General features: G+C 42.9%; 1 protein-coding gene across 1 annotated transcript in view; it reads right to left on the reverse strand.

Moving 5' to 3' along the window:
- TRIO (trio Rho guanine nucleotide exchange factor) overlaps positions 1-21,459 on the reverse strand; it is a 347,159-nt gene that overhangs the window by 96,570 nt on the left and 229,130 nt on the right. Inside the window, 9 exon segments of the mRNA XM_034657080.1 lie at positions 1,930-2,022; positions 5,516-5,605; positions 6,231-6,300; positions 7,442-7,551; positions 8,173-8,239; positions 9,001-9,116; positions 9,215-9,409; positions 16,384-16,506; positions 20,144-20,259. Coding sequence (XP_034512971.1) covers positions 1,930-2,022; positions 5,516-5,605; positions 6,231-6,300; positions 7,442-7,551; positions 8,173-8,239; positions 9,001-9,116; positions 9,215-9,409; positions 16,384-16,506; positions 20,144-20,259 — 980 coding nt within the window.

A 21,459-nucleotide genomic window follows, 5' to 3' on the forward strand; every position in this document is an offset into this window, starting at 1 on the left:
GGTTACCAAAGCGCTAATGATCTAATCACACCTCCCTGAGTGTGATTACATCTCAGGTCTACTCAGAGGAACATCTGCTACTAAATGAAGGATAACAAGGACCATAAATGCACTTTCTGGCAGGGTCCAAGATATTTTCTTACCAAGCATATGAACAGTTATATTCAGTCAGTAATAGTAACCACAGCTTTCTGTGTCCTGGCAGCCCCTCAGAGGGACAGACAGGGTACTGCAGTTAGCTCTGGTCTCATACTGGATAGTTTTAGAGCAACTTGGCACTGGACAAGCACTTTCACTCATGACCAGATGGTTTTTACCTATTATTCTAAGCAGCTTGGCAAAAAAGTACTTAAATATGCTAGGTACAGAAATTAACCTCACTGGCAGAAAACCTTCCTCGCTGGGGATTTCAACAGAGTTTATTACTATACTGCTTAAGAACCCCTAGGCAGAATAACATGAGGTTTATAAATTAAAGCCCCACTTTAATGGTGATTAACTAGATGTGAGGTCACTAAGAAAGAGATCTTCAGTGGAAACACATGCTACAGACAAAATCCTTAAATCTTGAGGACACCAAGAGGTACAATGCCTTTGCAGAAGTAAAAAGCAGAGAGCTAATGCGAATATAAACAACTTAACCTCCTGACTTGTATTTCATGTTCATGGCAAACTCATATTCCTGCAGTAAGGGTCATAAAAGCACTTAATAGGATTTTGATACAAAAGTGCAGGAGAGCTTTCCCAACAGAAATGTCCCATAACAGTATCACTTTAACAAAAGAATATAGCCACTTCTGTTTCTGGAGCTTTCTTATTAACAGAAAGATAAAAAAGAGTTTCAGGATTTCGTAACCCCATCTCTGAACTTCTTTTCTATCTGGGAAAATTACATCATCACTTCTTACTGCTGTGCTAGGGCAGCACTGGGGACAGAGTCAGATTCACAAAATACTGTTCCCAGGATGAGTGGGCAGTTGGCTCATTCTCATGCTCTATAACATTCTCCAGCCAAGGAAATGGCAGGGTAAACATTATTAGGTAGAGGTTGTAGATTCTTATTCTTGTAGTCAAGAAAATATGCATCAATTTATATGATGCATTCTGTGGCAACGATCACAAATTCTAAGTTTCCTTTACCGTTCTAATGTTAAATCCTTAGATTATTACAAATGTGGGATTTTTTTTGATGTATAATTGATACACACCATTATGTTAGTTTCAAGAGTACGACATAAGGATGCGCTATTTGTATACAATGCAAAGTGATCACAGCAAGTCTAGTTAACACCTGCCACCATACCTAGTTACAGGATGACTTTAACTGTAATCATTCATAACCAAGAGAAAGCGGAGGTCAGTTTGACTCAAGTACTTGGGATGTGTGTGAACAACATGTTCCATAAAGATGTGTGTGACACGTGACTAGACGTCACAGGGAGGACACTGCCTGAGGTTGTGTCCCACCTGGGTTCAGAGTGGAGCCCAGATACCAGGGACCCAGCAGTGACCGTGGGCATAGCCCTCACCCTCACAGGCTCGTTTCCAGACCTGCAGACCAGCACTGTGAGGAGGTGAACTTAACGCACACACAGCATAGAGCACAGTGCCTGGACCATGGTCAGCAAGCCATCCTGGGACACAGGGACTAAGTGATCCAGGGTTGACAATCTCCTTTCCTTTCTCAGTCTATGTTAGGGACCAGGGCCAGTCAGTAAAGTTTGGGCGCATAATCAAGGAATAGTCCCTTATCTACCTGCTGCATGGAGAAACTGATCAGGGTAACAAATGGCAATGAATTAAAAAAAAGTTAATTGGCTAGGTGTTATTTCAAAAATTCAGGGTACTTTACATAAACTGAGAGAAAAATGACAAAATAATAATGCACAGTTCATAGAATTTTGCAGGCAGAAGATGCTTCATACATACTTTTAAAAGAAGTTGATACTTCGTTATTCGCTGAACTGGCTTAATAAGGTAAGAAGAGATGGAATTGGCTAATCCATGCCGCTGCTGTATTTCCTGAATTAAGAAAGAAAAATGTATATACTGATGAATGTTACTGGGTAAATTAGATAGCATGAATTAAAACTTTACATTTTTTACCTCCACAATGAATACACACCTATCATTCTAGAAATAAAAAGTAGAAATCACTATTTATTCTTTTTTTTTTTTTTTAAAGATTTTATTTTACTTATGTGACAGAGAGACAGCCAGCGAGAGAGGGAACACAGCAGGGGAGAGGGAGAGGAAGAAGCAGGCTCCTAGCCGAGGAGCCTGATGTGGGACTCGATCCCGGAACGCCGGGATCACGCCCTGAGCTGAAGGTGGTCGCTTTAACGACTGCGCCACCCAGGCGCCCCACTATTTATTCTTTTAATACGCTGAACATAAGAATAAGTTAATCACTTTGAACCAGAAGAGAGCAGTGCTCAGTCTGGATTCCTGGCTTTCACGTGCAGCGTCAAACAGGCCAAGCCCACAACTCCCAGCTACAGGGCCCGCGCTGGCCTGGCAAACCCCCAACCCCCGGGGCCAGCCCTGGCGCCATTCAGCCACGGGACACTGAACCACGGACTGGACGCACCCTCGTTTTGGAGGTTAATCTTTTGCTATTTATGTATCAAGAGTTTATCCCTTTATACAGCTGAAAAGTATTTCGTTTCATGCATACCCCACAAAACATTTGATATTGTAATGTCTTTTGAATACCTTGTTTTAATAACATTCAGAAATGTATCTCTAATATTCCTAAACACCAATCTCACTATTTTTGTTGACATTTTTAATATCTTATCATCATCACATTCATATCATACCTCACTATTCGAAAATGACAAGACAGAAATGAATATCCAATGGGAAAAATTATCTTCAACAAATGGTGTTGGGAAAACTAGACAGCAACATGCAGAAGAATGAAACTGGACCACTTTCTTTCACCACACACAAAAGTAAACTCAAAATGGAATAAAGGCATAGATGTGAGACCTGAAACCATAAAAATCCCTAAAGAGAGCACAGCCAGTAATTTCTATGACATTGGCTACAGAGACATTTTTCTAGATATGCCTCCTGAGGCAAGGAAAATAAACACAAAAATAAACTACTGGGACAACATCAAAATAAAAAGCTCCTGCACAGTGAAGAAAATAATCAACAAAACCAAAAGGCAACCTACTGAATGGAAGAAGGTATTTGCAAATGACATATCTGATACAGGATTAGTATCCAAAATATAAAAAGAACTGATACAACTCAACACACACACACACACACTCCAATTAAAAACTAGGCAGAAGATAGGAACGGGCATTTCTCCAAAGACATACAGATGACCAACAGACATATGAAAAGATGCACACCACCACCCATCACCAGAGACATGCAAATCAAAACTATAATAAGATATCATCTCGCACCTGTCAGAATGGCTAAAATAAAAAATACAAGAAGGTGTTGGCAAGGATGTGGAGAAAAAGGAACCCTCTTGCACCATAAGTGGGAATGCGGACTAGTGCAGCCACTCTGGAAAATAGTATGGAGGTTCCTCAAAAAGTTAAAAAATAGAACTAACTACCTACAATCCAGGAATCACAAGACTTGGGTATTTACCCAAAAAATAAAGACACTAATTCAAAGGGATACATGCACCCCTATGTTTATAGCAGCAGTAACTATAATAGTCAAATTATGGAAACAGGCCAAGTGTCCACTGACTGATGAATGGATAAAGAAGATGTGGTTTACACACACACACACACACACACACACACACACACACACAGAGAGAAGAATATTACTCAGCCATCAAAAAGAATGAAATCTTTCCATTTGCAATGACGTGGATAGAGCTAGAGAGTATTACACTAAGTGAAATAAGTAAGAGAAAGACAAATACCATATGATTTCACTCAGATGTGGAATTTAGGAAACAAAACAGATGAACAAAGATTAAAAAAAGAGAGAGACACACACACACACACACACACACACATAAATCAAGAAAGAGACTCTTAACTATAGAGAACACACTGATGGTTACCAGAAGGGAGAGAGTTGGGGAGGGTGGGGGAAAACGGGGATGCAGATTAAAGAGTATACTTATCATGATTAAAAAATAAAATGATTAAAGAAAATAAAGACAAAAACGGCTAACAGATCAGAGTATTTTTCCAAAACACCTGACAAAGGTTTAATCCTGCTGAAATAATAAAGCCTCCTTTTCCTAAAAAGCTGTTAAAAAAAACCCCAAAACTTCTGTGCTTCTAAAATTTTACTTTGGATGGTAGGGGCAAAGAATTGAGGGTTAAGAGGATGACCTCGCTCAGAGGTCAGCAGCACATCTAACACCACAAACACCACGAAGTTCACTGAGCCCCAGACAATGTGTGATCATCTGTACAATGGAGACTGAAGGCAGACGTCTGCAAGATCCCTAAATCAGATAAGCTAATTACTTTATCTTTAAAGGTGTTTTAGGGCAAAGGGTTTTTTTAAATGGCTTGATTCCAAAGCCATTTGATTTGATTCAATTTGCCACATGATCTGCGTACTCAGGCCTTACCGAATTCTAACTCCACATATGGGCCGGCCGTGGTGTTGAGTTTCATCTGATGGTAAAAAGTGAGGGAGGTGTGAAAAACTGACAAAAAAGGGGGCACTGGGCTGGGTGAACTGACTTGATATTTACAAAGGCAGGGATGTAGAATTACTGGTCACGAGAACGACAACTAAAATGGGGCCATCTACAGGCCTTCATGGCAAAGACAGAAGCTAAAATGTATTCTCATTTCCCAGATGTCCAGAGAAGAGTATCACGCATGGCCACGCACAAGCATAAGGACAGAAACAAATCTAGTATTCTTGCAATCTTGTACACCAAATTACACATGACACTGAAAAGTACTCTTTTAATCATGATATATTTGACGTTTGACTATATTCTGGAGACCCAAGAAGCTTTCTGTATATTATTTCTATAAGGCTCTAACCCCCTCTGTACAAAATAACCTCCCTGCAATATCTTTCAAAAAAACCTACATGTAGGACCTACATGTATGCTTACACCAGTGGGAATATAATTAATGAGCCTCCTAATGGTCCTCGTTGTTACAGCGCTATCTGTAAAAATTTTACTGATAAGCTACTTTTGGAAATTAATCACATGATAAAAATGGGAAAAATGAATAAAGAAGATTCAAAGGTTCAAAGATTCTTTTTGCTTAAGAAAAAGCAGCTTAATAGTTTACACCTTCTGGACATGATATTACATTTAAGAATTAATGATTATATGTAAATAGTAAGTCATGTTACATACACATGTACCTGTTAAAATCTTAGAAGGATCTTTAAAACAGAAGAAAACAGAAGAATATCCCATCATAAATGTGACAGATAAAAATGAAAATACTGTACCATCCATTAGGTGAAAGCTATGAGTAGCGTTGCATTTTATGTTTACCAAACCACAATGAAGATTTCACCGCTTCACCAGGAATCTCTTACTTACATCAAAGTAGGATCCCGCATGCTCTAATATCAGCTGAGTAGAATCAGGCTTATTTTTGCAATATGTGACATACATCTGAAACTTGTCTGCCTATAAACAACAAAAAATTAGAAGATCTCTTTCAAGTGGCAATAAGTCAAAATATGATACTTTAGTGTAGAAAAGTAGCAATGGGGATAAAGGAAATTGAAGCTCTACATAAAAGAAACCCTATTTTATACAGAAAGCTGTTAAAAATAAGAAACACATCCTACTGCTACCACACTCCTCCAGAGGCCTCCCCTGGCCCGGTAAGTCGGGGCTGGGCACACCCTCCCTATCTCCACAGCAGCCGGTGCAAACCTGGGCATCATGTGAAGAGGGCAGGGCACTGACACCAGGCGACTGTCTGCCTCTCCTCTGCACAGATAAGCCCTCCCTCTGTACACCCTGGCCCCCCAGGCATGGCTGGGCACTCACGTTCACCTGTGAATCCCCAAGGCCACGCACAGGCCCAGCACATTAAATGTTCCATTTCAAACCATCACTACTACCAATAAAAAGCTCACTCCACATTACTATCTAGTTGGAGAATGTAATTCTTAGATGCAAAGTCCACTTCTCCATAAGCGGATACCACAGAAGATGGTGACATAAAAGAAATGAACCATATTCCTTCTAACTTCCTGCAAAGCCGCCAAACAATCGTGAGAACAAGTAGCTGAGGTGTCATTACCCAAGTAACAAAGCAATGTCCAACGTCCTCTGGCAACTGCTCATATTTTTCCAGCTCTTTAAGGAATATGCTGCAGAGAGTAAAAATGGTATCGTATTATTAAGACGTTTTAAAGCACTTTACTAGTGAGATAAGCCAGAAATCAGAGCAAGCATGCCAAGCATACCGTTTCAATCAAGTGCAGTGAAAAATCTGTGCCCTCTAGATTTTAAAGATTTAACAAAACGTGTAGCTCTTAACTAGACTAAATTATTGTGACTTTCAAATAGCTAACATGTTTGGCCTTCAAACACTTTCTAATACAGACTTTAACCAAGCAGCTTACTTCCAGGCGAGTGCTTTGTTCAGTAGCTACGGATGTTATTTCGGATACAAACACACACTCAGAAGAAGCCATTTAGATTTCAGCGTGTTTTGCAGGGATGGGGGCTGGGGAGTGAGGAAGAGTCTGGCAGCTTTGGCCCCAGCATGATCTTTCCACAGGCTACTGGGCTGCACAGACTTCTTCAAATAAACAAACAAAACACCTTAAAAATAAAACCATGTGCCTCCTGTGGCCAATGGACAGCACATTTTATTTTGGTCAGACTACACATCTGCTCTGTCCTCAGTTCCCACTTCCCTCTTGCTGGAAAAGACCAAACACGGGACAGCAGCCTCAGAGAACTCTCCTTTAATTCTAAGAAGTAACTGATGTAGCAGCTGGTGATCCAGCCTCGGGGAAGTGAGGGTTCCTCCAAAAACAGTGTTCACACTTTCTCTAATGTTATTTCTATGGCAGGAAAGTACACAGAAAAAGCTGGGTCTCCATGAAAACAGTCTCTACAATGTAGGTCTTTTTGACGAAAGCCTGGCAGGTGTCATCCGAATATCAACAGAATCATGAAATGGATGCTTAATTTAGTTGGAAGCTTTCATTTCTTTTTTTTTTTTTTTAAAGATTTTATTTATTTATTTGACAGAGATAGAGACAGCCAGCGAGAGAGGGAACACAAGCAGGGGGAGTGGGAAAGGAAGAAGCAGGCTCATAGCAGAGGAGCCTGATGTGGGGCTCGATCCCATAACGCCGGGACCATGCCCTGAGCCGAAGGCAGACGCTTAAACCGCTGTGCCACCCAGGCGCCCCGGAAGCTTTCATTTCTTGTTATGAAACTTCAGCACAGTGTCTAGATTTCAAGAGTAACCAGCTCCCCAAAGATAAAGCCACTCACTTATTATGAAACTCATAGATTTCCTGCATGTTCCCGAAGATAACAAGCTCTCTGTTTACGATGCCGGCTGGGATCTCCTCCACCCCGCTGGTCATTTCCCACAGGTACGTCTGGCCGGGAGGGAAGCAGAGGGATTACACAAAAACCCGAAACACACGTCCAAGAAACAGCTACTCCTGACATCTCTGATACGTACCCAGAGTTCATGATCACTGAAAAATACATCTGAAGAATGCAAACTCTGACAAAACAACATGAAAAACTTTTTCCTGAAAAAGCCCCCCCGGCCCCCTCACCGTTGCTCTGAGCACTTGAGAGTCATTCCTACATGCTCCAGCTCAAAACTTTCTATCCCCGCTTCGAGTTTTGGAGTTAATCTACTCTACGAGGTATGACAAGTATTCTTTAAACTACTGAGAGTATGAGTTGCCAGTCATAATTAGTAGGCACATTTCTCTGAAGCCGCTGTAAAATTCTATACAAAGAGAATGTCAGCCAGGCTATCATGTGATGAACGGAATGAGAGGATTAATGCTGTATCATCTCTGTGATGAGCAAAACATAAGCCTGGAACCTCACAGAAGGGTGAAAACAAGAAAAACAGGCTGCTTAAGCACACTTAAAATCTCGAAAACAACAAAAAGTGTGATTATTTTAAGAATTACCAACAGGTAGGGATAACTAGCACGCTTAGGCAGAATCTAAATAAACAAGCAAAAAAACTTACTTACATCCATACACTCGCGGAGGTCTCTTACGTAAGCCTTTTCAGTTTGAATTAGCTCAGCCATGATGAACCTTCAACAGAGGAAGACAGCGAGGAGCTCAGTTTACAGGCAGGACGCATGCTGATTTTAACTACCTACTTTGATGGCTTATAAAATAATAAGGCGGTTTTAAAAGCATCAGTCAGTAAGGTGTTCTGGGGAATTAAATCAAGAACAGACAGAACAGTAATAATATGCAGCCACCGATTCAAAAGAAAAACCATTCTGGAAAACAGTCTGTTGAGGTCCCTGCAGGTCAGGGTTCCTCACTCAGCACCACCGACATGTGGGGGCAGATAAGGCTCTGCTGGGGGGCTGTCCTGTGCAGTGGAGGACGTCAGCAGCATCCCCGCTCTCCACACACCAGATGCCATAGCACACCCCCCTCCCCATGGTGTCTCCACACGTGGTGGAATGTCCACCAGCTGAGAAACCCAGGTTTAGGACAATCACGTCTTCAGGAATGTCGAGTATAGTTTACTAACTGGCAACTCTGAAACAGAGGGACCTGTGTTATTTCTCTCATTAGCATGACCTACTGATGACCAATGACACTAAAGCAATTTGTCAACCCTGTAGGAAATGGAGGCACAGGGACAAAAACAAGACACATTTTCTGAAGCAGGTGACAAGAGGACAGTGGAGTCTGGGCTGCAAAAACGACGCATGTTCAGAGCATCACAACGGATTAGTGCCATTTGGTTTCAAAGCACACACAGAAGCGTGTTTGTCCAAGTGACGTTTTCTTCACTTTTTCAACGAATCCCAGCAGATTCTTAGAGACTGGCTTACTCTTTCCTGCGGGCCGACTTCCGTTTCTCTTCATTAAGCTCGTGAGCAGCATCACGAAGCTTCACCTCCGACCCAGGGACACTGGCAGGGATTATGTCTAGCTGAAGACTCTTGCTCTGTGGAGGAAGAGAGCCAAGGAACTTCAGTTAATTAAATCCGGGGAGGACACGAGGAAGAACACCATGATTTACCCTGTGTGCGCAAAGCAATTTACCGATTTGTTGGAATCTGAAGAAATCCCCAGGGCTTTCTCCAAAGAGGTCCTGTACTTCTCCATCCGCAGAGAGAAATCTCTGTACCTCTTATCCACGGCAGTCACACATTTTTTTATCTCTGCTGCATGGGCATGCCCTTTTTCACAAAAGCCATCAGCCAGCTGTATCAATAGCTTCACTCTCTCTTTGGTTTGCTGCAAAAAAAACAACAGGAAAGTATTGTGAGGCAAATGAACTCAACTGCCAGAAACCAGAAACATAGTGGCAACTTGCCTACCCCTCTGAGCTCGGAACCGGGAAAAACTGCTGGGGACAGAAACTTCCACCAAAGCTCCAAGTCCACCAATTCTCTTCCCTGATCCTAGCTGAGCTACCTTTCCTCAGCTTTCCACAAAGAATGGCAGGTTTATGACCTCGAAAACAACCAGACAAAAATCTAGACTTTCTTTCAACAATGTCTTCATCGGGTATTTGCCCAGGAGGTATCTGCTGAAGGAATAAAGGAGTGCTCACTCGGGCTGTTCTCTCTATGGCCCTGCGAGTCCCCACCACTGAAGTGCTGCACGAATTGGCTACCAAGACACCTCCCTGCTTCCTGCAGGTTTATCCCTGCGCCCGTTTAGGGCAGCCATCGTCTGAGATGCTGGCTTTCCTGCCGCGTAGGTAGCAAAGGATCTCCCCAGGGCAGACACTCAACAAATTGCTTGAAGCAACTCCACGTCGCAGATTCATTTCTTCTTCAACTCTCAGTAGAGATGGAGGAGAATCACTAGTCAGGAAATTATATTCATAGAGGTGTTCTAAATGCTCTTCCCTGTTTTAGAACTCCCTCTCAAAAAAATTGTTTTGTTTGTACATGTACTTAGAGAAGATATTTTAATTAAGTTAAACATAACTTTCTTACTTTTCTTAAAGTTAAGGATAAGCCTAAAACACTGGTTTAGGATTTATGGCAGTGACTTCACTCAGCTCTGATTTTTCACCACATCCTTTCCATGTGTTCCGACTACGAGGCTTCCTTCAACATTCCCACTGGCGCTTCCAATGAGCACAGTTACTCCTCTTGCAGGGAACCTGATTTTCTCCATTAACCTTTATCTAGAAAATCTCTATGCCTAACATTCAGGAAGCTGACTTTAAAAATCCCCAACAGGTGTACGTGAGAGCAGAGGCCTCAAAAAAGAAAAAAAAATCCCCAAAAGGGTAAAGGTCAGAGCTCAAACCTGGATAAATTATCTTAGTTTATACAGTAAGTCTGAGGCAGAATTCACTAGGGAACCTAGTGAAGCCAGCTGTAAAAATCCTCAGGCTCTGCACAAACACCCCGGACGACTGAGCTGCGGCCGAGTGCCTGACTGGCAACAGCGTCCCGCATGCAGGCCCCACACGTGTTCCCTGCCCCAGGGCCCCTCCTGCCTGGAATGCTATTCCCCCAGATGTCTCTGTGGCTCCTTTATGTCTTTGCTTGAGTAAAGGCCACCTTCTCAACAGGCCCTCCCTGACTCCCTTAAAATTGCAACTCCCCCTTCCTGACCAGCTATGCTTACCCTGTCAGCTCTACTCTTTCCCAAGGATCACCTTCCAACAAGGACCCGGTTTACTTATTACCGTTACTGGCTGCCTGTCTCTTGTTTGAATGTAACCACCACAGGCCAGGGATGTTTGTCTGTTTTGCTTACTATCTCACTCACTTCCATGTGCCTGACATGTAATGGACATTTACCAAGTATTTTCTAAGAAAATAAGTTAACATTAGATTCTTTGTGCAAGCATGTATATGCCTATAACTTTAATGGGCATGGTAGTTACTCTTAACAGGCATTAATATAATACTTTTCCAAAAACAAGTGAAAACAGAACTCAGATATATTCATGTCTCTGTGAAAAAAATTAACTATTGCAGATTCTATTCAAGCTGTTCATTGGAAAAAGTCAGCAAAACCTAAACCACCCTGAAGTTTATAGGGCTTTCACCTGGTATGGAAATGAACTCAAGCAGAGTGAGCTAAAGGGAAAAGATATGTCAACCAAAATTTTTTTTTTAAAGAGAGGCAGAGGCAGAGGGGAGGTATAGAGGAAGAAGACGGAGAGAATCTTAGACAGACTCCTTGCCCAGCACGAACCCAGTGTGGGGCTTGATCTCAGGACCCTGAGATCATAACCTGAGCCAAAATCAAGCATCGGATGCATAACCAACTAAGCCACCCAGACACCCCTCAACCAAATCTTTTCACTTATCAACATGACACCTTTCTGGATATGTTAAGACTAATTATAAACCAAATAAAGAATTCGAAGTTTCAGACTTGGAAGCATAAATTCCAAAAGGGACTTAACTTAGAACCATTATTAAGTTTTAATATCAAAGAGAATTAACAGGAGTATGGCAAGACTGTTAACAAACTGGGTTGCCTAGATAAAGTTACACTGCTGTGTACCCAGACACTAATGTGCTGAGAAGCACAAAGAAGGTTCTGTTGTGACACCCTGCGAGCATTTCTCTTCCCCTGTCACAGCGCCATCCGTGAAGGGTGCTCTGAGTTATGTGTATCCTTAGCGAGGCGAGACAACTCGTTTCATGTTGTAAGCACTGGGGTCACAGAAGTGAAGATAAAAAAGACAATTCAAAGAGAAAACAAAAACACCAAGAACTGCTAGGAGGATTTCTGCATGATACACATCACAAAACAGACCATTTGCCACCGTGTAACACCAACAGGCTGATACTGAATAGCACCAGCAGGAAGATGGCCTAGAGAGAGCCTGGTGGCTCGCAACTTTATTTAAACAAGAGACGCCAATCAGATAGTCAAGGCTTCACCAAGAGGTGTGCCCGGCGAGCCTCTCCCTCAGTCATGGCCTCCCTCCCTCCCCGGTGGCTGTCTGCTTTCTCTTATTACTTCGCACGCACCTGCATATATATTTACCCATTACGCCTGTTACTGCCTGTTTCTCTAACTGGAAACTGCAGTCTCTGAGCCCAGCATCCAGAGTAGCTCCTGGTATGTGGCAGGGGCTCCATGAATAATGACTGAATGAATAGTGTGATAAAAATTAGGTATGATGAATCTACTACTCATTCATGAACCTTTTATATCTTGATATATAGATTTATTTTAATTGGTATTTTTAAAATCCATGCATAGAATTCAAAATTCAAAAGGTAAAAAAGGATACAAAGTGGGAAGTCTCCTTGCCCTGCCTTCCATGACCTGTCTCAGTGATCAGCTCCCTGTGTTATCATTGCAGAGACATTTTTAGTACAGAGGGGCATGTCTGTGTATGTGTGTTTTTCTCTCTCTCATTTTGTACCTAAATGCTTGCACACAATAAACCCTGCTCTACACCTAGTACTTTTCACTTATCAACTCAGTTATCCTTCACCATCAGAACACAAGCAGCATCCTTGTTTTATGTTGAGAGCTGCATAATGTTTCTATAAGCTAATGAGGTTCCACTGATGGACCCTTCATGTTGCTCCCCAGCTTTTCCTACGACCGGCACAAAGCAGGAGAAAATGCACGTGTCTGCGCATGTGCAGAGTCTGCATTTCGGGATGCAGGACTGTGGGGGCAGGCGGTGAGTGCGTCTGTGACGCTGGGAGGTATTACGGTGACACCCTCAGAAGTCACCTCCATTCACCACCCCTTACGACGCAGCTGCAAGCTTTTTGATCTCTACTAATCTCTTGGGTTGAAAGCAGAACATGCTGTAGTTCTGATGTATAATTTTATTTTAGGTAAATTTGATAATTTCATATATTTAAAAGCCATTTGTAATTCATTTCCTGTGAGCCCTCTTTAATATCTTTTGTCTATTTTCTTGTTTTGTCTTATTGATTTATAAAAGCTCTTTACAACTGAGAAATGAGTCCCTGGTGATATGAACTGCGTATTTATCTTCTCTGCTTTCTGTCTTTTAGTTACGGTGGACTGCTCTTTAGAAATTTTCACTTTTTTTGTGTGTACGTGATTTTTATCGTTCTTTTATGGGCTTGGGCTTTGCGTCCTGTTATTTCTTCTAGTCGGTCAGGTTTTCATTGCTGATACTTCAGGTGGGAAATTGAAACCAACTCAATTTTTCTCCAGAAGGCTACTCAACACTATGGAGAAAACTTTCTACATCTTTAAAAATGAAGTATTATACAGGTTTTCATAATTATTATTACTTCTAGAGACTGTTACAAAAGATTTTTATTTTAGGGGCGCCTGGGTGGCACAGTGGTTAAGTGTCTGTCTTCGGCTCAGGGCATGATCCCAGCGTTATGGGATCGAGCCCCACATCAGGCTCCTCCGCTATGAGCCTTTCTTCCTCTCCCACTCCCCCTGCTTGTGTTCCCTCTCTCGCTGGCTGTCTCTATCTGTCGAATAAATAAATAAAATCTTTAAAAAAAAAAAAAAGCTAAAATTTCAAAAAAAAAAAAAAGATTTTTATTTTAAAAGAATACAAATGTTACAATTTGAACAACCTCATCAGTAGGCACAACCAGGGGCCAGTAGAAAAATAAAAGCAAGCAGAATTCCTGAGTCCACATGCTCAGTAAAGGATCTTTACTCACCACCTTCTTAGGTAAGTGGGAACCTAGAAAGGATGCACACATTCAATGGTCTTAGACACTGTCTGACAAATTAAGTCATCTGACACTGGGGACACGGGCGATCAGGAAATGTGCGGTAAGGAGATGGCAGAGTTCTGCAAGTCCCCGGCAGTGGATTTCTGACTCAGTGTGCTTACGTAAAGATCACCTGGAACCTTGTTTAAATTTGCTCATCTTCAGGTCTCACTCCTAAACAGCTTAAGTCACTAAGTCTCAAATAAGGACAGAAATGGGCTTTTAAACAAACACTTATGACCTGGATGATGCCTGCAAAGCACTCTGAGAAATTACTACATTAAGAGTTGCAAAGGAATGCAATGGAGTCACAGGTCGGATAGTAACCAAAAGGCTTTATTTCCATTACAATAAAGATGTTACAGTAGTAACCTCTGTAACAACTGAACTGGAAGACTGTCATGTCAAAACAAAAAATTCTCTACATAACCAAAGAAAAATGGTTTCTTAGAAGAAACTATGATGGGGACAGAAGGCAAGCAACATCTCCAAGCCCCAGAGCAGGCACTATCTGGTTAAAACAAAGGCAGCCAGAAACCAAAGGGGAAAAATGCTAAGAAAAAAAGGGAGGTGCTCTTTTCAAAATCTACCAGTTCCTCTTGGCAAAATTGATTTGATACATTCAGTGAAAGAAAAAGCTCTGTATATCTGGGAAACAGCAAGGTCAGATATTACCTGTGATTTTAGATGCTTATTTTTACAAAATGCAAGGGCAAAAATATGCCCGTCACTGTCCATTCTTTAATAACCACACCCCAAATTTGAGAAGGGAAACTCAGGTATAAAAAATCCTTTTGTATACACCCCACTGGTGGAACACAGCTGCCATGCTAATGCACTGTAGACAGTGACATTCACATCATATTCTGTGTGCATGGCGCCCCCTGGGGTTGTGCAGTGACAGGGCTGTTTGCTGTGCATAATGACCTGCAGAGGGCAGCATTAATGGAGATGTAAATTAGTGAAAAGGAACAAATCTTAAATCTACCTCAGAATGGTATCTTAGGCATTTTCTTAATACCTCTATAACCAAAGGCTATTCAAAGAAACAAAGATCATATAATGCACACAACCGTAATTTATTATCCAACTATTAAGAAAAACAAGAATTATACAGCCAAAGGGGTGCTGTATCTAGGAAGCAAAAGGCTCAATGCTTACCTGCAGAGGCAGGCAGGCAGGTCGGCTCTCCTCAGATGGGTGGGCAGGTGCCCTCCTCTGGGTGCTCAAGGCCCCTCTGGGTATGGCTGTCATTGCCTGACTGCCTGACCCCAGCCCCTAAATGCTCACAGTGCCCCCCACTGCCAGTGCCAGCTCTCACCGAGCCCCGCAGGGGTCAGTCTGTCTGCAGCCGCACTTGACTGTGTGCTCTTTCAGAGCAAAGACCAGGGGCTCCCAGAGCCCAGCACCCCAAGGATGAAGGGAAGGAAATAAACTTAACATCTTGTGGGCGGGCAGGAGGAGGGAGCAATGAAGAATAGCAGGAGGAGTCAGAAACAGTTACAGAAAGCAAAGTACAAGTAAACATAATACAAAGTAAATGTTGTCACTCTAGAGGATTTCTCATTGACAGTTTTCAAAGCCACCTTAAGGCCCACACAAGAAAATCAATTTTTTTTTTAACTTTGTGGGAATACTTTTTAACTAAAAATACTATCCAGTTGATCATTTATTTCTATTAAATTTGAATTTCCAGCTTTAAAAAAACCCTCAAATCTATCCTCAAAAACAGAGGCACTTCTGAAAATATTACAAAGAATGTATATTCAAGAACTTTGAAAAACCACAGGTTGAAAAGGAAACTCTAAAAATCTTAAAATTGTTTTGAGGTAAAAGAATTAGCCTCTGTGGGTATACACTTTAAGTGGGAAAACATTTGTGGCAGTGTGTGGAATCTTACAGATTCGCTTAAAAATTCATATTTACTCACATATATTACATATGTCATGTATTTAATTCTACTTTGCTTTTCAGGAGGAAACTGAAGATGTCTCCACTTGCATAAGCCTATGAACAACCACTACAAGAGAGCGCTGAGAGGAACTCTGCCAGCTGTACCCCAGACTGCTTCCCAACAGGACTGGGCGGGGTGCGAGCAGGGCTATGGTAGCAAGAGTCACCGACCAGCGACCAGGCAAGAAAGCATCCTCAGAACACACCCAAGCCAAGTCAGTAACACCAAACAGTGTTTCCTACAAATAACAAGTACTCAGAAAAGACCTCGAAAAAGAAAACCAAACAAAAAATGATGAAAAGGACAAAAGGTATTTGCTGAAATCAGAGGACCCAAAGGAAACAGCACACAAAAGGAGGGTCAGCTGAGGGGAAACGTGAAAGGCAGAAAGAAGCATCACCTACACTGATGTGTAACGAGCCACTGGGGTCCCTCTGTTTCTCCAATTCTGGATAAGGTGTTTTAACTGATTTTTTTTTTTTTTGAGAATTACCTTACGTGCATTTTTTTTTTGAGAATTACCTTATGTGCTAGATTATTCTGGAAAACCCTGCCGTATGTATAGGCGACTGAACAGACGTCTGCTCCCAGCATGAACCCACCTTTGCAGTGATCTGAAACTCCTCGTGCTCTTTCAGTAGCTCTTGTGTGTGCTGTATACTTGAGCCCGTGGAGGTATGAGTGGAAAGGTAGAACTCCCCGTTGTCATGGATCCATTCTAAAGCCTGGAGAGGGAAGGAATGGAGACGTTCACGGCTGAGCCCTGGTAAAGAAGCCCCACTCCCTGCATAGCGCACGCAGATGTGAAGTCACAAGCCACAGCTGGCACACATCTAGAACTGCCTCCTCAAGGACAGAGGAGCTTCTGAAGGAAGTATCGTAATTCCAAAAGTAAAAGGAAAAAAAACCTGACGTTCTAGAAAGTTGTAACCACATCACTTATATCACAATGATTAAACAGTTCAAGAGGTTCTTACAGCCATGAAATATAATCCCAATAGAAGAAGCTACAGCTAAGATCCTTTTTCAAGGATACTGAGAAGGTGTGGATGAAGGGATGATCTGAGACCCCTTCACACTGCTAAATGTTCAGGCCTTTCTTCCTGTTCCTGCCTTCAGTGAGTACCCGTGTGATCCACCACACCCGCTCTTTGGGGGCTCCCGTCCCATGATGCACAAATGCGCCACTGGGGAGATGCTGGCAGAGGACGTGCCTTAACACCTGTGGTTGCAGGAGAGAGGTGAGCGCACCTGAGAGGAACGGGGCCAGCGAGGTTCAGACTGCAGTGACCCGGTTCTGATGCGTATGCTGTTTCATGCCCTTAGATGAAAGCTGTTTCCTGACTTCTATTTCCATATAACTAAGTGAAATCAGACTTACTCAAATATATGCATCTAAACACTGTGGGAAAGAAGCATAAACATGTAGAGGCTTTTATATTTGTCGTTTGTAATCTCTGGGTCATCCACTGTGCTTTGCTAGTCTTAGAGCAGAAACGTCGCTATGTCTATTAGATACGTGACAGCATTTACAGCATTTCAGAAGGAAATGTGACAAGGAAACCACAACTCGGACAGATTACTGACCATGCAGCTGCCTGCGTGGGAATTACGGCTGTTATGCCTGAGCACAGCTCTCCCACCCCCGGGACCACGTTAGCACTGCTGCTGATTTGAGGTAGAAATCGACGCTTGTCAGTTCAAAGGTCCCAGGCTTTTCCATGCTTACAGCACACTGTCCCTGTGGGGAGTCAGGTGCTACCTGCGGCACTGGGGCTCGAGCAGAGCTTTGGCCCTGTCCCTCTAGACTGGGCAGGAGGAGGGAGATGAAGAAAGATGCACAAAGACAAGCGTGGGCAGGGACACCATGCTTAGAACGGGAGGTCAGCAGAGGCAGCATCTAAGCTGGGAGAGGCTGGCTGGGAAGCAAAGGGCTCCGAAGAATGGGGACAAGCTCAGCACGCAGAGGGGAACGCACCACGGCCGCAGGCTGCCGAGCGGGTCCCACTGAGGAGGCTTGAGGTAAGGCTGGGGAGAGGCTGGGGAGGGCAGGAGGGCCCAGCAGCTCACAAGCACAGCCTGGACTTTTCTGTGAAAGCTAACGGGGCTGCCGTGTGGAAAAGGAATTGCAGTATACAGCGAGTGGAAGAAGTAACATTGGTCAGCAAACTGGGTCAAAGGTTTAGGCAGGACACGGCTGGGGTTTCTACAGCATGATGGCTCTGGATGTGAAGGGGAAGGCAGATCTGACACATGTGGGAGGTCTGCACCTATAGGACACACAAGGAAGTGAAGGTGGGGAAACTTGGGACAGAAAGGAAGCAGGAGCTATACACCCTGCAAAGTGAGGGGCCCTGGTGGACACACCCACATAAGATGAGGGGGTCTGGGGGACACCCACATAAGAGGAGGAGGGGGGACAGAGCTTCATGAGTCCAGTTTTGCTCTCAGTAAAGCCAAAGTAGAGACACCAAGGAGGCAGCTGGGATTCCTGAGTCTGCAGACACCAAGTGGAGGTCAGAGCTGGGAGGTACCAGCAGAGGAGGTAAGAAGATAGGAAAGAGAAACAAGAGCCAGCCCCAGACTGAGCCTGGGAGGATGCCAGCGTTCAGCAGCAGAGAGCCTGGGAAGAGCGCCGAGGAGGCCGGAGGCGCCCGGGCAAGCCCGAGGGCCAGAACCCGCCCAAAGCTGGGGCTGGAATCACCTCACCGCGTTCCCACCAGTTAAGCTCAGGGTGCCGTCCTGCGGACCACATATCAGGAGGGGCCTCAAGGACTGGGGTTATAAACAATCCACTTCCCTACAAGACTGTGAGCACAGAACAGAACCGAACCCAACGGGGCTGCAAAGGCCTGTGCTTCCTGATTTCGTTTTTGGCAAATGAGCTGACTTTAGGAAAAAGCAACAACACATTCCACTGTTTTTCTCCATTAAAATAATTATGTACAATTGTCCTCTGTAGCTGAATGACCGCCTGTCTTTCAAGAGAGAAACAATAAAGAAAGATATATGAGAAAAGATTATGAGGCAATCTCTAATTAGAAACAAAACCAGGTCCCCATGAATCTGAAATATGGTTGAACTACCATTAAATAAAATGTAACTTAAACACTAAAAACACCGCTTGCCACTTCTGTTGGGAATATATCTACCTCTGGTAACATCAGCCAAGATGAGGGAAGGGCCGAGTCAGGCCACCAGGTCTACTGACCAGGAAGTCCAGCTTACCAACCTCTGGGGAACTGAGCCTTTCTGAGCACCTAGCTGCCCACTTGAAACCAACATTGACCAAATCAAAAGAAAAATATGCTCCCTAAGTTGGAAACTGTGTGGAGGAAGATACAATCTTTCTTAAGCTAAAAGATTGAACAGAATGCCTACTCTGTGGCAGGCACAGGTGAAGTTAGAAGACCATCCATATCTGATGTGGTCACCAGGAACCCACAGCACTGGAGAGGCCCCAGTGACTCTAAGCTCCCTGACGTGCAGGACACGAGATGGCTCACACAGGCGTTCTGAGAATGAGCCTTCTGTCCTCCATGCCTTCCAGACTTCAAATTCTGGACCCACAACTTATGGATTCCTATGCTACTGTTAAAGCCAAAGAGAAGTGATAGGAATCTTAGTTCAAGTTAGGGGTCAGCCAGACTTTGCCCTAAAACAATCTTCCATGACTAACCATACTGGCAGAAGCACTTATACCAAAATGACATCGGAAGACGGAAACTCTATACATATCTTTTTATTTAATTTTTTTAAGTAGGCTCCACACCCAACGTGGGGCTTGAACTCATGACTATGAGATCAGGAGTCCAATGTGCCACTAAGTGAGCCAGCCCAATGCCCCCTAAACATATCCTCTTGATGTCTCTGCATTAGTCAACTGCATGAACATTTTTTTATCATATTGAATTCTTAGAAATTTTGTCACACTTCTTACTTAATTTTAGCTTAATTTATCTGAAGAACAAAATTTTATCTTGAAAATATGATTATAGCAAAAAACCCCCCAAAAACAAAAAAAACCACCCACTGCAGTATTTATACAAGTACAGAACCTAGATTCCGCACTGGTTTTTGAATCATCCTCATAATCAGGACTTCTACCTGGTGGTCTTAAATACAAGGTAACAGCAGCAGAGGTGGGCTGTGTGGCATACTTGCTGAGCTTGCTGAGGATCCAAATTACACTTTTATGGGGTGTGGGTTTTCTTTTCACAACAAATTTATTTAAAAGGAGTGACTGTTTTAATCATTTGAAAGTGGTTTTCCAAATGGCTGCCATGTCAAGAGCTGCAGAGGCTGGAGGTCTTAATAGAGGGTGGAAAGCACCGGGGGAGGGGGGGTGATGTAATGACTGACCTGCTTGGCACTTCGTTCAAAGACCACATACTGCTGGCATTGGTCTAGCCGTCTCTTTCTCATGGTCCAATAGTGCAATACCCTGTTTTCCCGTTGGAAGAGTTCGTTCAAGATATCTAAGAGAATAAAGACAAAGACATTTGTTGGTGCTTGCAACCAGTGAAAACACTGCAAAATCCCATTCAGTGTTATTTAAAAACTATGTAAATGTCAATGCAAGACAGAGAATTAAATTAAGAGCCACAGGGCTTGCTTGCCCAATATTCTCAGTGAGCATGTCCACAGACCTCTCCTTCTGCTCTTATTCCAATTTGTTATCTTATGATTGAGGTCACTGGAAACTGAAGACTGGCCTCCAATATCTTGGGTTAGCTGGATGAGTGGGATAAGCTATTGCATCCCCTACTGTGGCAATCTGACAATGGCTGAAAAACTTCAGTATTAGCTATTTTGTTCAACAACATTAAAACCTTCCTGTAGAAGGAATTTAGTATAAAGGATATATGTCAAAATGGTGAAGTACTAGAAGAAAACAGTTTTGTTTTCTTCTTTCTTTTCTTCCTTTCTCTCTCTCTCTCTCTCCCCCCTCCCTCCCTCCCTCTCTTTCTTTCTTTTTTCAAAGACAAAAACAAAAACATAAACCAGTAGGAAAAGGAGGGACATGAAGTAGAGAAGCATGGAGCCAGAAAGGCCAAAAAACCCTGACTACATAAAGAGTGTAAATGTCATAAGCAAACAAAAGCCACCATGAAAATACAGCATCAATAAAAAGCTAGTTAAAATTATTGGGAAAATATAAAACATAGACCAAATGTACTTACTATTCAATAGAAAAAAAGATGAACGGTCCATTACAAAAATGAGCAAAGCATATAAAGATTTTATTTACTTGAGAGTGAGAGAGAGAGCGTGCGCATGCATGCGTGCTCGCACAAGCTTGGGGGAGGGGTAGAGGGAGAAGCAGACTCCCCAGCTGAGCAGAGAGCCCGATGCAGCTTGATCCCAGGACCCTGAGATCATGATCTGAGCCGAAGGCAGATGCTTAATAGACTGAGCCAGCCAGGTGCCCCAAAAGAGGACTAAGATGAATTATTAAGTGAAAGAAGCAAATTGCAGCAAAAAAAACCAGTCCCATTTTGGTAAAAATATAAAAATGCGGGATGGGTAAGTGAAGTGGGAATCCACGTGTGTTTTTCTCTATATATTTATGTTCACATTCATGTTCATAGACAGATACACAAAAAAAGTCTTGACAGTGGTGACCACTGGCAAAGGAATTAGGTAATTTATATACATTTGTACACTTAAAATTTTTT

The sequence above is a fragment of the Ailuropoda melanoleuca genome, chromosome 3 (genome assembly GCF_002007445.2).
Source record: "Ailuropoda melanoleuca isolate Jingjing chromosome 3, ASM200744v2, whole genome shotgun sequence".
NCBI classification, from domain to species: Eukaryota; Metazoa; Chordata; class Mammalia; order Carnivora; family Ursidae; genus Ailuropoda; species Ailuropoda melanoleuca.